The sequence below is a fragment of the Delphinus delphis genome, chromosome 8 (assembly GCF_949987515.2).
Source record: "Delphinus delphis chromosome 8, mDelDel1.2, whole genome shotgun sequence".
Classification (NCBI taxonomy): domain Eukaryota; kingdom Metazoa; phylum Chordata; class Mammalia; order Artiodactyla; family Delphinidae; genus Delphinus; species Delphinus delphis.
Window position 1 is genome coordinate 101,487,342 of NC_082690.1, and position 15,173 is coordinate 101,502,514.

At 45.7% G+C, this 15,173-nt stretch overlaps 2 protein-coding genes across 3 annotated transcripts; one reads left to right on the plus strand and one right to left on the minus strand.

The window, feature by feature from the left end:
- Positions 1–7: 7 nt before the first annotated feature.
- TTC9C (tetratricopeptide repeat domain 9C) lies at positions 8–7,620 on the plus strand. Of its 2 annotated transcripts, XM_060019063.1 has the most exons (4): positions 8–1,352; positions 4,782–4,964; positions 5,414–5,518; positions 5,908–7,620. In XM_060019063.1, exons 1-3 carry the CDS (start codon positions 1,115–1,117, stop codon positions 5,503–5,505), a joined length of 513 nt encoding a protein of 170 aa, XP_059875046.1. In that variant the 5' UTR covers positions 8–1,114; the 3' UTR covers positions 5,506–5,518; positions 5,908–7,620. The 2 variants fall into 2 exon arrangements, with proteins under 2 accessions (XP_059875046.1, XP_059875045.1); XM_060019062.1 differs by lacking the exon at positions 5,414–5,518 and having other exon boundaries at positions 11–1,352.
- A 3,447-nt stretch (positions 7,621–11,067) lies between these two features.
- On the minus strand, positions 11,068–12,878 carry ZBTB3 (zinc finger and BTB domain containing 3). The gene has a single exon (XM_060017468.1). The coding sequence runs from the start codon at positions 12,863–12,865 to the stop codon at positions 11,309–11,311; it is 1,557 nt and encodes a 518-aa protein (XP_059873451.1). The 5' UTR covers positions 12,866–12,878; the 3' UTR covers positions 11,068–11,308.
- Between the last annotated feature and the right edge of the window lie 2,295 nt (positions 12,879–15,173).

Consider the following 15,173-nt stretch of genomic DNA (forward strand, 5'->3'; position numbering starts at 1 on the left):
AGGGAAGCTCTTGCAACGTGAACGCCTACTGGCAATTGTCTTTCTCGTTAGTCAACAAAAGGGCTCTCTAAAACCTTGCAAGGACTGCAGTAACTAACCCCGGCCCTCTTTTTTCCCCTCAATCCTTCAACTTCTACCCAGCAACAGACACCCTGGCCTCGCCGTATTGGCCAACTTGAATCGTCATCTGCAATTCTGATTGGTCCCTCAAGAGCTTTCGGTTTTTTTGGTTTTTTTTGTTTTTTTTTTTTTCAATTGGCGAAGCTGCCAGAGGATTTCCGCCCACCCCACGGTTGGTCCACTGGGGAGGCTGGAGAGGCGGGGTCGTTTCTGCGGGATTACTTTTCCGGGGCCGCTTCTGATTGGGCGGCGTGGAGCAATGCGCGCCACCATTTAGACACCAAGCTGTAGGGAGGCCTGACCCTGCACTCTCCCTACTCCCCGCCGGTAAATCGAAGCCCAGCGGGGAGACTTCGGGTTCGGCCACTTGCTGGGGGCGAGGGGCTGGCCGCGGGGCATGCGAGGCTTGCATGAGCGGCGCTGCGGCCGCGTCACCCTCGGGCTGTTTGGGGTGCACGGACCGCATTCACCTCGGTTCCCCAACTCCTGGCCCGGAGGTCAACAAATGCTGGTTGAATAAGTGCGAACAAAGAGCTGGGATGGAGGCAAGCCCTCTAGACCTCGTTTAGCAGTTGTCCCCGCCTTACTCCCTTCCATTTCCAGGTCAGGGAGGTGTGTCCGAAGGAAAGGAGGAAGCAAATTCCGCTGGCGTTTGCACGCCGGCCACAATTTTATAGTACGGCCTTCGCTTTTTCGTGCAGTCTCCTCCCCCCGGAGTCGCCGCTTTAGGAAATAAATTAATCTCTGGCTTTACTCTTCCCACGTCCTCTCTCTGATCAATGCCCTGCACTTCTAGAGATTGAAATATAACTGCAGAGAAGAAAGGAAGGGGCTGTAGTAGAATCAAGGAAACATTCCCTGAGAGGCCTCCTGGAGAAGGAGAATTTCCTGCTTTTTTAAGTCGGCTACCAAAATCGGTTATTTCGCTCCTATCCCCAGAGCTTCGGTTGCTCTTTCACTTCCCAATTCCTCAAGAGCACTGGGCGACAAAGTTATGGAGAAGCGCTTGCAGGAGGCCCAGCTGTACAAGGAGAAAGGGAACCAATGTTACCGGGAAGGGAAGTACCGAGATGCTGTGAGTGGGTACCATCGAGCTCTGCTGCAGCTGCGGGGTCTGGATCCAAGTCTGCCCTCCCCGATACCTAATCTGGGACCCCAGGGCCCGGCCCTCACACCTGAACAAGAAAACGTACTGCGCACCACCCAGACAGACTGCTACAACAACCTAGCTGGTAAGAACAGGGCTGAAGGGTGGGTAGAGTGTCAAGGCCGGGACATGAAAGTCTGAGAACATTGGGGAAAACTGACGTGCTCCTCTGCCGTCATCTAGTTATTCTGCCATGAATTGAAATTTATTTTCAATCTGTAGGGTCTAATTGAGTTTCTGTAGAGCAGTGCTTCTCAGACTTCACTTGGAGAGTTTGTTAAACTCAACTTCTTGAGCCCTGTTCCCACGATTCCGATTTAATGGGTCGGAGGTTTGTGTGTTGGGCGATGTGTGTACCAATTTGCATTTCTAACAAACTCCCGGGTGATGCTGATAGGTTTAGGGAATTTCGCACGCTATAGGGAAAATACTGAACCTACGTTTAGAGTGTTGTTTCTTTAATATTTAAAATATAGGAAAGAAGGCACTTGCTTTAACTGGTGGTGTAAGTTATCCATCTTAGATATTTTGGATAGCTTTTCCTCATTTTCCTTCTTCCTATAAATCAGCTAGATGGTAACCTGGGTAACCAATATCTTCCTTATCCAGCTGGCCTTGAATGAAGAGGTGGATTCCAGAGTTAGTATCGCTAGGATTAATCTGCTAAAAGAAGGGAGACTTCTTAGGTCTGTTTTATGGCAGGCAAAATAACCATAGAGCTAATTAAGTTATTTTGAAGTATATTAAAGTATTCTAATGGTACCAGTTGAGGCCATAGAAATTATTAGGAGTAGTTTTTTTGTTTTTTTTTTTTTTGCGGTACGCGGGCCTCTCACTGTTGTGGCCTCTCCCGTTGCGGAGCACAGGCTCCGGACGCGCAGGCTCAGCGGCCATGGCTCACGGGACCAGCCGCTCCGCGGCATGTGGGTTCTTCCCAGACCGGGCCACGAACCTGTGTCCCCTGCATCGGCAGGCGGACTCTCAACCACTGCGCCACCAGGGAAGCCCAGGGGTAGTTTTTATACTTTGTAATAGTTGTTTAAATGATTTTTTTTTTTTTTTTTTGCTTTCTACAACACTCATCAGCTGTGATTTGGTGAAAATCTAGCTTTTTTACAGTGTGTGTCCAGAGCTCCTCTTAGACTCAAGTAACAGTAACTAGAGGAGCTAATATTTCAGTTCATTCAACAATTATTTATTGGGTACTGAGGATACTGCAGTATTATAAAACAGATAAAGATCCCTGCTTTCATGGGGAGATGGACAATTAACAGAAGAGGTAACATATATTAGAAGATGATGAGTAATGTGGAAAAGAATAAAGCAGAAAATGGGGATAGGGACTGCCCTGGCGGTCCAGTGGTTAAGACTCCATGCTTCCAATGCAGGGGGTGCAGGTTCCATCCCCGGTCAAGGAACTAAGATCATACATACTGTGTGGAGTGGCCCAAAAAAAGAAAATGGGGAAAGTGAGTGCCATAGGCATGGAAGTGTTAGGTAGGGGTCAGGGAAGGCTCGTTAAGGTGACATTTATGAAATACCGTGTTTAGGCCCTTTGTACACATATACATATAAACCTATTTAAGTGTCACAGCAATCCTTTGAGGTAGATTTAAGGAAACATCTAATAAGTGCTGGAGCTAAAATTAAACATGGGAAGTCTTAATTGCAGAGCTTAAGCTCTTATTGCAGAATACTGTGCATTATTAGAGAAGAGAATACACATTGGGGAATTGACCAGAAATCAAGGAAATGAGATAGGTACTTGTAAATATCGTGACTCTCCAGGTGGACTTGAAGGCAGAGACTGTAGCTTATCCATCTATAGACCCTCTGCTTGGGGGTGCTTGGTAGATGTTCTATAAAGACTCACTAAAATTAAATTTCACTTACATGTGAGTGAAGTTTACGTGTTGGGCAGTTTATTTATAGTATCTCTCATCTTTATAAAAATTCTGCAAGGTATTTATGATTTTCCCCATTTTACAGATAAGGAAATCAGACCATGTCACTGTCTAAAACTGTCCAATGGCATCGCATTACACTTAGGAAAATATTCAAACTCTGACCTTCCCCGGCACCGCCTGACCTGATCTGGCTCCGCCATAGACCAAATTCACAAAGCATGCGTCCACCTTCCAGCTTTGTAGGATCTCTTCTGTCAGGTAGAATGCCCTGTCCCTTGAATGACCCTTGTCATTCAGATCTTGGCCCAAAAGTCACTTTCTCAGGGAGGCCTTCTGTAATCAAACATCACTCTGACCTCATTCACTCTCTGTCCCAGCACAGTTCTGTTTTCCTCAAAGCACTAATAAATAAGTGAATTTCTTAGTGCATTCCTCCTACCTGGGAACTGGGATGCAAGCTCTATTTACTCGCCAAGGTGTCTGTCTCGTTCCTCTCCTCTCCTGCTCCTAACTCCGCCTAGCACATGGTCAGTGTTCCATAACTAGTTGTCGAATGAATGAATGAAGCTACAGTGATGGGTTAGCTGACCGCCTGGGAGTACCGAAGTATTGATATAAACCATATGGCCACTTGGTGGGGATGTTGTAGAAGGGTTGCAGACATCAGCCCTGATTCTCCTTCCTTCTCAGCACCGTGATTTAATAATGCTATGTTTAATTCCCACAGTTATGAAACAGGGAATGCACTTCCCTTCTTACTTATAGAAAGGCAGAACACTGACCTGAACATTGCCTCCTAAACAGATTTGTGGTTTGAGGTCCCATCTTTCATCCAAGGGAATAGTGAAGTAATATATCATCATTGAGAATGGTGGTAATTTTTGAGTTAGAGAGTCCTTGGTTCAGATTTCTTATTCATTCCACCTAGAAGCTGTGGGATCTTGGACAACTTACTTGACCCTTGTGAGCCTTGATTTCTTCATCCATTAAATGGAGATGGTAACACATACTGACTTCAGAGGGTGGATGAGAAGATTAAAGAAGCACATGGCACAGCGCTTACTATTTCCTCACACAATTAATGGCAACGGTTGTTGTTAACAGAGCTTCAGTACAAGCATTGTGGTGAAATGGGAGATTCAAGACAGAGAGCCTTGGGTAGAAGAGATACAATGAAGAGTTTTAAATAATTTTTTTTCTTTTTTTGGCTGTGCCACGCAGCATGCAACATCCCAGTTCCCCGACCAGGGATCGAACCCACACCCCCTGCAGTGGATGCGCGAAGTCCCAACCACTGGACCACCAGCGAAGTCCCCATAAATAAATTTTAAAATATGTTCTTATCAACTTTTATAGCTGGGCCTGACCCACACTAGGTACGTGCTAGGCATTTGGTAGATAGTGAAGTAAACTGTGAGGTATGTAAAGCTTATATTCACTGCTGTATCCCCAACGGCTAGAAGAATGTCTGGCATATGGTGGGCACTTAAATGTATTTGTTGGATGAGTGAATGTTGTTGACATCATCCTAGGTTTGGTACTGCCTTGAGTTGGGCAATGGAACTTAGTGTTCCCTCTTCTCTCTTCCTTCCATTTGGCCCCATTAGCCTGTCTTCTTCAGATGGAGCCAGTAAACTACGAACGGGTGAAAGAATACAGTCAGAAAGTCCTAGAGCGACAGCCTGATAATGCCAAGGCCTTGTATCGGGCTGGAGTGGCCTTTTTCCACCTGCAGGACTATGACCAGGCTCGGCATTACCTCATGGCCGCTGTCAACAGGCAACCAAAAGGTGAGAGAAGGGGATTGAAGTAGTAAGTACAAAAAATTGTTCCACTGAGGTAGTATCTGTGGGAGTGTTTTAGCTTTCCATTTATTGAATTTTGAAAATAGGTAATAATACATTCACATGTTCAAAATTCAAAAAGTGTAAAAAGATATATGATAAACAGGCCTTCTACTCCTGTATTCTTGCCTCCACAGGAAAGCAATATTGTATGTGCTCCAGAAATAATCTTAAAATGTTGTTTTTCAAGTTTCAGTTCCTAGATGGGGACAAAAATAGGATCTGGATTCCAATGAATAAACATGATAATCCTCATTTCTACCAGTTCTCCAGCTGGGGTCTGGCCTTTGCTTAACTATCCATTCATCCTTTAGCTCAGCTAACCCCAGGTATGACCTAGAAGAAGGACAGGCCTCCTGACAGAAAATTTGAGGCTTGTTTCCCTTGTTTCCAAGGGAAAAAGAATATTGTGAAGAGAATGACAGACTCATTCCTGTGTTGGTGGTTCAGCACTGAAAATTGTCTCCCGTTTTGCATTCTGGCTTAGAGCGGCTACTGAAGTAAGAGGGTCCCCAAACTTACAAAAATTCAGCAAAATCTCTCTAATTAAACGGGAAAGCCATTATGAATTAATGAAGATATATGAGCCGTTGTTCACATTTCTTACCTTCAAGTACATAGATTAACTGCCAGCCATGTATAGTAGCTTTAGAGACTTGCTCTGACAAAAACTATTTCTCCAAGCTCCTTTTCATTATTAAGTTAGCATCCCTGTACAAGATTTTTTAATAATGCACATAATTAATGAATGAGATTTACTATTGCATAGAATTGTTGTGATATATGCAAATGGAAAGATTTTAGGAAATGGAAGTGTGTTCATAATTCTCTTCTGCCCAGAGGTACGGTTATGGCCTGTCTCTAATTGCCTTCTCTGCCCTGTTCTAAGACGCCAGTGTCCGGCGGTACCTTCAGCTAACGCAGTCGGAACTCAGCAGCTACCATCGGAAAGAGAAGCAGCTCTACCTGGGCATGTTTGGTTAGCAAAGAAGAAAGATACCCCTCCACTGGAACTTCGGTGAACCAATAAGGACCCATCAAGGGGAAACCTGAGCCTCAGCAAGAGAAATTAACCCCATACCTCTGACTGAGGTGAACTTGTATTTTGTTTCTAGTTCTGCACGAACTCTTTATTGCTTACATGGTCTGTGTCTGTTTTTGTTTCTCCATCTATGTATTTATATGGCTTTTAGTATGTGGTATTATTAGGGATATTTGCCTTGAGAAATACAACCAGAAAACATTCGTCAGTTATGGGTGGAATTAATCATATCTTTGGCATAGATTTTAATGATAGATGTTGGTAGATGTAGTCATATACAAAGGAGAAGGCTAGCAGAGGATGAAGTAATAAGGAAGGCAGAAAGGAGTTTCTTCCTTCGTTTCCTCAGATGTCCAAAGCCAAACTTACACAGGCCACAAACTGGCAAATATATATACTGTGAAACTAGACAATTATAAATTGGGCCCACACGGCTCAGAATGAAAGATTTGAAATTAACCATCTTGACTAAAATAATTCCTTTGTCTTAATGTTCCACATACATTCAGATTCTTTTTCCCCCACAAAAGTATCTAGTTCCTCTTGTTTCTCTTGGTAATTTCTAGTCCTTGCTATTGTTCACACTCAGATCATTAATATAGTATACTTATTTATTTTTTTATTAAACCCTTCTGTCTTAAAACTTCTGGAGTCAAGCATTTAAGTATATATTTTGTAATCTTTTAAAAGCTCTCATGCCAAAAAAACACTCGTAAACATTTTAATTTTTAATAGGTGCATATCTATAGTATGCTCATTTCTCTAAAAAAACATAGGAAAGACAGTTTACCAAGTCTTCTAGAAACAATACCATAAAAGAACAGGATAAAAACATAGATCTGTTCTTTACTTGTTACCCGCCCCCTTGTATTTTGCAGGAGCTCACTTCCTTAAAGAGGAAGGAAACAGTGAGAAAAGGTTCTCTTCCCTTAGGGCCTTTTAAGCACCAACGAACTTTCTGGAAGATTTTTTGGGCATGGGTGCAGGCGCAGATCTGGTGCAGTCATGGCTCAGTAGGAGGCTTCATCAACCGGGAGCTCTTTTGTCATTCTGCTAATGTCCACAATGTATGAGTTGTACAGAGTAGATAAGACCATAATAGCACTGCTTCTACCTTTATGAGTGAGGGTAATAAGCATGTATCATTAGCCATCATACACAGACAGATTTCAGACAAAAACCCCTTAGTCTTGCCAAGTGTACACAAGCTCTTCTCCCTTTATCAGTAATGCCTCTCTCTCAACGAGCTAGGCTCCTCTTTGAGTCTCCCTGTACCCTTAAATAATACAGCCACCAACTTACAAACAAAAAGTTTTCATACCAAATAATCTTTTAAGTCCAAGGACAGAACTAACAAAAGTGGAATATTTTATTCCTCTTCCAAGTTTCTTAAATTTCTAAGCCTAGACTGTTGCCAGATTATGTCATGCATGGTTGTGTGTTATGTTTGTTTGGGGTTGGTTTTGCTTTCTGATTTTCTTCTTTTCCCCTAAGACTTGATGTTACAGTAAGCTATGTTCTGCATCAATGAGGAAAAAATAAAACTGATATTTAAAAATGTACTGTACAAATTTATTGCACTAACCCTTTTTAGCACTTCTAAGACACAAAATGGTCAGACTTACATTTCGCCTTTAATTTGAAGGCCAGCTCCTAACAGAGATGTTAACGAACGGGAAAGTGGACAAAGATAGGCAGTCAGATGTGGGTCTGGAGGAGGTCTGGCCAGCCCACATCCTGAAGGAATCAGCCAGAGGTACCTCAATCTCTGTACTCAGAAGTTTGTGGAGGGGGGAGGCTGCTCACCTTACCAATCCTTAATGGTTTCCACACAGGATTTGAGGGTTTGATTGAAGAGAAAGCATTCATGGTGATGTGAGGATTCATACTGCACATAAGGGACAGTTTAGAACAGTGTTTCCCTCCAAACCAATACCCATCATCTTTACAGTTTTGCCAAAATCACATACTACCTATACTACTTTTTAGTCAATATTTTAAATATATATTTTGAAAGGAATTTTTGGACAGAGGAATATGTTAAATGATACCATGGGGACGTAATCAGCAAATCCCAGGCTGAAACCATAAGATGAATAAACCAATTTCTTCTATAAATTGCAAGGAAAAAGAGAGGGGAACCTATAAATTAAAAGAAGTTTAAGAGCCACCAACCAAATAAATGTGACTCTATTAGAAGAAAACAACTAAAAGTTTTTATGAGACTGTGTGTGAATTAAGAAAAAATATATATATTGGTCTCTTCCCAGCTCCTGGCACAGATCTCCTAAAACTCTTGGAATTTGGATTCTGATTTGAAAAAACAACTAAAAGTTTGCGAGACAATCAGGGAAATTTGAACAAGAATTATTAACAGTTTTGCTGGGTGTGATCATGGTATTTGGTCTTTTTAAGAGTTCTTTTAGAGGTGCATGCTGAAATTGCTTACTGATAAAATTGGGGAGGGGACTTTAGAGCACTTCATATCATTTGCCAAAAAACACACAAAAAAAACCCAAAACAACCAATCAACCATAAAAATAAATGTATTTTACAGTAAAAAAAAAAAAAAGTATTAGTAATTGAAGTAAACCATCTTTGGAAACACTGGCTTTGGAGAAAGTGAAATCTAATGTGAAGGGCTAAAATGGTGAGTTTTGTGAAGCTAAGAGCAAGTGAAGGCATACACTTACAAAATACCAATTAAGAAATGAAATCCTAAACTAGCAAGAGGTCTCTAAAACTGGAGAGCAAAGGGTGGTCGTCTGAAAACTAAATCAGCTTGTAGCTCAAAAGCAAATAACTTCTCAGGGTTAAACTCTTAATAGCCTGGGACCTGGCCCATCCCACCATAAAAGGAGGCCGATTTTGGCTCAGTAGAAGGAATAATTATCCAACAATTAGGGTTGTCCAACAGTAGAATATGTTTCCTTTGGGAATAGTGAGTTCTCTTTCAACACCTGGCAAAAGGAGGATCCAGTGTTGGACTAGAGGTTAGATGAGCTGGTCTATGGTTCGTTGAATCCATGGATGGGACTGTCAAGAATAGTGGAAACCAGAGAAAGTTCTCTTGATCACACCTCTACAGAACAGGCCTAAACTGTTCTTGGTGTCCAGCAGATAGATAAAGTGAGGCAACTGTGGCCGTAATTGTGTTGGCTGCTGCTTAAACATCTTGCAAATTCTTGGCTGCCACCTCCAATGAAGAAAGCATTCCATGCTGGGAACTAAAGGCAAATGCTTGCTCTTCAGGAGAATCTCACCAAGTTAACACATCCTCTTTAGTTAAGTATTGCACTTGGCCGAGACAGTAACAAGGCTCCTGTGTTCCCCAGATGGTCCAGAGAAATTATATACATTATATATACATGTACACATATTTATTATGCCTTGCTTTTAGGAACTGATGTTCTGAGGCAACCGATTTCTTTTTTCCCCCCTCCTTTTTTTAATTCACATACCATAAATTTCACTCTTTTAAAGGCAACTGATTCTTATAGGCATTTTGATGTGATACTTACTCCAGGAAAAGGTGCTCCAGTCAGCTAAAATAGCTCTTACTGTATGTATGTATATCTTGCCTTGTTTCACCAAGGAGTTAAGGGAGTAATGTATTTGCATAAATAAAATCAGCCATTTGAAAAATAAAAGAAAAGATTATTCCAACACAAGGAAAATGAAAAGCAGAATTCAGTCTCTCAGCCATGGAAATGTTAAGCGTCAACTTTTGCTTCCCATCATACCCCAAGTAAGGAGCTTTCTTTGGCCAAATCTTTGATGCTCAGCTCTGTCTCCTTCCTATGACTCAAAAACAGCTTGCTAGTGTGAGTTCACAGGGCTGAATGTGACAAATCCAAAAAGAGAGAGAAGAAATTCAGAAAATTCACTCATATTTTCATCTTTTTCTAAATACTCCTTCCTGCTTTTTTTGCATTCAGTTCCTTATGTGCCAAAGAGAGAGAGTTTGTGGGGAGCCCTCTGGTCCATCCTACAAACACCACTCGTCACCACAGGCAGGGGCAGACCCTTCTCTTACATTCCTAGAATGCTTTTTCCCCCCATGCCACACCAACACCCCAAATTCCCATTTCTTTGCTATCTCTACTGTCAGTAACCACCTGTGTGACCGTACCTGAGTAATCTGACCTGTCTAGGCCGTCATCACAACTTTTAAGTGAGGGAGTTAGACCAGATGAACTCTAAGATTGTCTCATCTAGAGTTTCTTGCTTTAGTTTTCCCAAGCGCCCATCGTTTCCATTTCACAAGTCCTCAGTCTGCCCCCACACGCCTACCACCGTGGAGCTTAGTGTTTTCTGCCTTCCAGTTTGTCATCTTCAGAGACCTCAATGCACATTTAAGACGTGCAGGCAAAAATTTCAAGTCATCAATACGGTATCTGTTGTTGAAACAGTCAATCAAAGGCCTTTCTACATGGAAAGCAGAGAGAAAGGGGTAAGGCAACAAAACCAAACACTCAAAAGGTCAAAAAAGAAAACAACTTCTAGTTCAAAGTTAACCATCTTCAACAGTGTTTTAAACCAGCATGGTATCTGAAGTCATAAGCCAGGGTTCAAATTCTGGCTTGCCCCTTAACTAGCTCTGTGACCCAGAACAAGTTAACGTTGATTGTTCAGTCTCAAGTTTCCTTGTCTGTAGGGAAAAAAGCGGGGAGAGGGATAATACCTCATAAACTTGTTGAGGATTAAATGAGTATTTATGTGAAGTCCCCAGTACAGCCCGGGACACAGGAGGAGCTCAACTACAACAATAAACCGTAATTGTGTGAAATTCCCTAATTTGTACACTTTTCCTAAGTAAAGTCTACACTGCCCTCTGCCTCTCCCACTTTTTCCCTCATAAACAACCTGACCCCCACCCCTACCCCAAGTATAGGTATCAGATTCCTAGGTCTGGAGGAGAGCTGTGAAAGAACCAGCAGGTGTGCAGTTTTGTGGAAGAAACCAGGCAAGTCCAGTTCAGAGAGATACTTTTCACTGCTAGCTTTATGGGTCCAAACGCAGAATGAGAAGCGATTACACCTCGGGAAAATTCCCAGTGCCCTTGGTGAGGAGTTGACTGAGATGCGATGCCCCATAAAGTCCTGCTATCTGGCTGGGAAAAGAAAAGGGTAGGAAACTACAGCCTGGGCAGAATCTTCATTCTGTCCCCAGCAAGGGAAATGAGATGCTTCCCACCTTCCGTGCTGCCCCCTAACGGGGGCAAGAGCCGGCCTGGCATCAGGGCGTGTTAGTTTTTGGGGCCAAGTACAAAATCTTTGGGTGGCCCTCCGGCACTGCTGTTCTGTCTGTCTGCTGTCGGGGAGCCGGGGATGGGCTGCACTCCCAGGAGGGGGCCAGCCTCTGGATCCGGTTTGCTGCGTTTGGCCAGGTCCTCATTGTGAGCCTTGCGGATGTGGCGGTACAGGTCCCCGGACTGCGTGTAGCTGCGCAGGCAGTAGCGGCACTCGTAGGGCCGCTCACGCGTGTGCACTGTGGCATGGCGCCGTAGTGTGTAAGAACACGAGAAGGTCTTCCCGCATGTCTTGCAAGTGGGAACATCCTCCGTAAAAACCCCAAAGCTTCCCGGGGCTGCTTCATACTCGGAAGGCAGGTAGAGTGGCTCGTGCAGGGCGGGCGGAGCAGGCAGGGGTGAGGTCACCAGTCCTCGATGATACTGCCCTGGACCTGGCAGCAAATGGTAGGGTAGGTGAGGATCTGGCGGCAGGAAGTGGTCACTGGCCCCCACCTCCTCCAGTCCTGCTGCCCTTGGCTCTTCAAAGGCCTCTGGCTGGGGGGGCTGTTCACCATACACTGCTCCTCCGGGTGGGAACAGTCCCTCAGGACCCCGAGGCTGTTCCTCCGAGGCATCGGGCTCCTCATCGGAAATCACGATAGCTTCTACTTTCACCTGGACCAGCTCCGCTTCTGCTGGGGCTGGAGCCTGGGATGGAACTGGGGCTGGGACTGGGACTGCAGCCGAAGCTGGGGGATAGAAGCCTTGCAGTGGGCCTCCAGTTCCCCTTGGTTCCACCACCCTCAGATTCTCAGAAACCACATCAAGGGGAGCCAGTGGCTCCACTGAAACCGTTGGGAGGCCCGAAGAGAAGTAGTTTGCAGGGTTGGTTTCTGTGGAGCTACTGGGGCTGGCAAGAGAGACATCAGCCACTGGTGGAGGAGGTGCCCGCAGATGCGGTGAGTCAACCTCCACGCCAGGCTGTGTAGTATCAGCCCCAGCCGGCATCGGTGGCTCATCTGGAGGACAGACAGTAGGTGAGGGAGCTGCTGAGCCTTTCCATTCCCCTTTGCCCCAGTGGCCTGATGTCTCTGCAGATGCCAACGAAGGTTGGGGGCCACGGGAAGTGCTGGACAAAAACTCCAAATTAGGGTGCTGTGAGTTGGTTTCTTCCTCCTTCTTGGTACTATCCGCCTCTGCCAGGGCCCGGGCTTGCAGCCGCCGCTTACACACCTTGACAATATCATTCATGTGCAAGTAGCTGGCAGCTGCCAGCACATCCTCCACAGGGGTATCCCCCCTCAGGACCAGCTGGCCGGCATACATAAAGTCCAGAAGCAGCCCAAAGGCTGGAGCTGTGACAATCTCGTTGTGGATACACACCAGATCCCTCTTGTCCAGTTCCCGCTCTTTGTAGAAAAGCTGGAAAAACGGGCTGCAGGAGGCCAGCACAGCCCGATGGGCCAAGAACTGGGTGCTACCCACCATCACCGTGCAGTCACAAAGGAAACCCTGGGACCGCTGCTCTCGGAGGCTCTGCAGCAGCTGCTGGCTGTGTTCTGGGAACTCCATAGCACCCCACGAAGGGAAAGGGACCCTAGGAAGGTCGCCACCAGTGGCTCCCTGGGAAAAGAGGACAGGGGATTAGGGCAGGTGACCCTCCCATAAACCATAACGTCACCTCTGAGCTATTACTTGCCACCCCAAAGCCTCTGGCAGCACCGTCCTGACCCCAAGACGCTCGCTTAAATTACTACCCTTCGTTCTCCCAGGTCACACCCAGTGGTCTACTTTTAGCCCCGCCCCTTCGGCCTAACCTTAGCAGCAGGCCCCGCCCTGTCGACAAAGCCCCTCCCCGGAAGTCCCGCCTCCTAAGCAGCCTCCGCTTCCTCGATGCCCACCCGGTAGCTTCCAGCACCTCCTTCAACAAGAAGTCTCGCCCCCAGGCCTTTGCGGGCGATACCTCTACGCCCCACTCCGGGAACTCCCTGAGCCTCTCTCGCATTCCAGGGGCTAAGAAGTCCGAGGGTGGGAACTAGCAGAGAAAGCTGATCTCTTCACTCACCACCGACCAGCCACCGGGAGAGCTCCGCCCCTTCCCACCTTCTCAGTTGTCATTGGCTCAAATTTGCCTTCCCTCGTCAGGGATTGGTTCACTCTCCCCTAACCATCCCCCCAGCTCGGGGCGGCTTCTCCAAGTGGGTGCTGGTGGCCGTCACTCAGGCAGGTGGGCTCCCTATTGGTTAGCGCTCCTGTCCTAAACTTTTCCTTTTCTAACCTCCTTCTTCGCCTCAGAGCCCTCAGGATTGGTTGAGCTTTTCCAGCTATCTGAGGCAGTAGGAGTGCGACGTCCTCCAGGCGGGCCACGAGGCCCGCCACGGCGCAGAGCGTTGTGTCTTAGCGGACAGCACGTCACCCTCGCTGCTGGGTGACCAGGAAAAGGAGAACCTGCAAGCTGGTGTGGTACCCCGGAGGCCCGAGTCTTAGACCTGGCTCTGCTGTAACCGTGGGCGATAGCTGCACCTCTGAACTGCAGTTGTTTCTTGTAGGGCCCTTACTCTCTCAAAAACTCCAAGATGTCCTGCTGCCTCACTCCCTCCAGTCTGATGGTTCTGGGCTCCTGGCTCAGCAGTGGTGGTGTCAGAGAACTAGCAGCTGTGCGAATGCGGTCGTAGTGTCCCTAGCCTAAACTCTATAGCCAACTTACAGTAGAAGAGATGAGTGTCCTTCTCTGTCTGGAGCGTAGTGGGCAGTAGCTGGTAGGAAAGAAGTGAGTGGGCCAAGGCCCTAAAGTGTCCCTGGGCGGGAGAATAAAGAGCGTGACTACTTCTGAAGAGATCTTCCAGAGTTCCTAGACAACAGCTAGTTGTCTAGACACAACTACTGAGCCCGCGTGCTGCAACTCCTGAAGCCGGCATGCATAGAGCCTGTGCTCTGCAATGAGAAGCCCGTGCACCGCAACGAAGACCCAGTGCAGCCAAAAATAATTAATTAATTAAAAAAAACCCCGACATAAGTAACATTTTCATTTTCTAGGAAAAATAACTCTATTTTCCAAAGTCAAAAAAATATGCAGTGAAAATAGTGGCATTGTTTTACATTTTTCCCAATTTCTTTAATGTCTGGCTTAATATAAGACAGCTGGAGTCTCACATCGGTTTCTGTTTTCAAACTATTATGAGATATTGTTTTGATTATATGAAGATTAAAATCTGACCTCACACAAATGGGTGGGTGTGGAATTTCATTGGCCATGGTGAGCAGTTTGTATTCTATTCTGAGTATAATCGGGAACCATTGGTAGGTTTTAAGCAGGGGAGTGTTCTGATACGATTCTTGCTTTTAAAGGCTTAGCCTGCCTAGTCTGGAGAAAGGAACATAGGGGATCAAAGTGGGGGCAGGGAGAGAGCTGTGCAAATTGTTCTGCAAGAGATGATGGTGGCTAGACAAAGGTAGTGATGGTGGAGCTGGGGAGAAGTGCTGGGTCAACAGAATTTGCTAAAATTAGGATAGGAGATGAGAGTCAAGAGGAAAAAGGAGTCAAGGATGGCTAAAATCTTTGCATGAGCAATGGTGTGGCTGGCAGCCATTTTCTGAGATGGGGACAATGGGATAGGAAAATGGAGAGTTCTGTTTTGACGCTTTAGGTAGAGCTTCCCCTCAGCCGGTTAGACTTGTGAGCTTGAAGATCAGGGGAAACACTGGGGCTGGAGATATACATTGGGAGTGTCATCAGCGTCATATGGATGGTATTTAAAGCCAGGGGACTGGAGGGAAAACCCTTGTAGGAGAGAGGGCTGTGGAGCTGCTAAGCAGTGAGGAGCACAGGCTGTTCAGGAAGCTTAAGCGATCATGTTTCTACAGGTTCAGAAGAGATCAG

What these genes read in the sequence shown, in the direction of transcription:
- TTC9C (XM_060019062.1), top strand. Translation starts at nt 1,115, where the DNA reads ATGGAGAAGCGCTTGCAGGAGGCCCAGCTGTACAAGGAGAAAGGGAAC. An exon ending in CTGCTACAACAACCTAGCTG is followed by an intron (nt 1,353 to 4,781) that starts GTAAGAACAGGG and finishes TGGCCCCATTAG; the next exon opens with CCTGTCTTCTTCAGATGGAG. An exon ending in TGTCAACAGGCAACCAAAAG is followed by an intron (nt 4,965 to 5,907) that starts GTGAGAGAAGGG and finishes CCCTGTTCTAAG; the next exon opens with ACGCCAGTGTCCGGCGGTAC.
- ZBTB3 (XM_060017468.1), bottom strand. Translation starts at nt 12,865, where the DNA reads ATGGAGTTCCCAGAACACAGCCAGCAGCTGCTGCAGAGCCTCCGAGAG.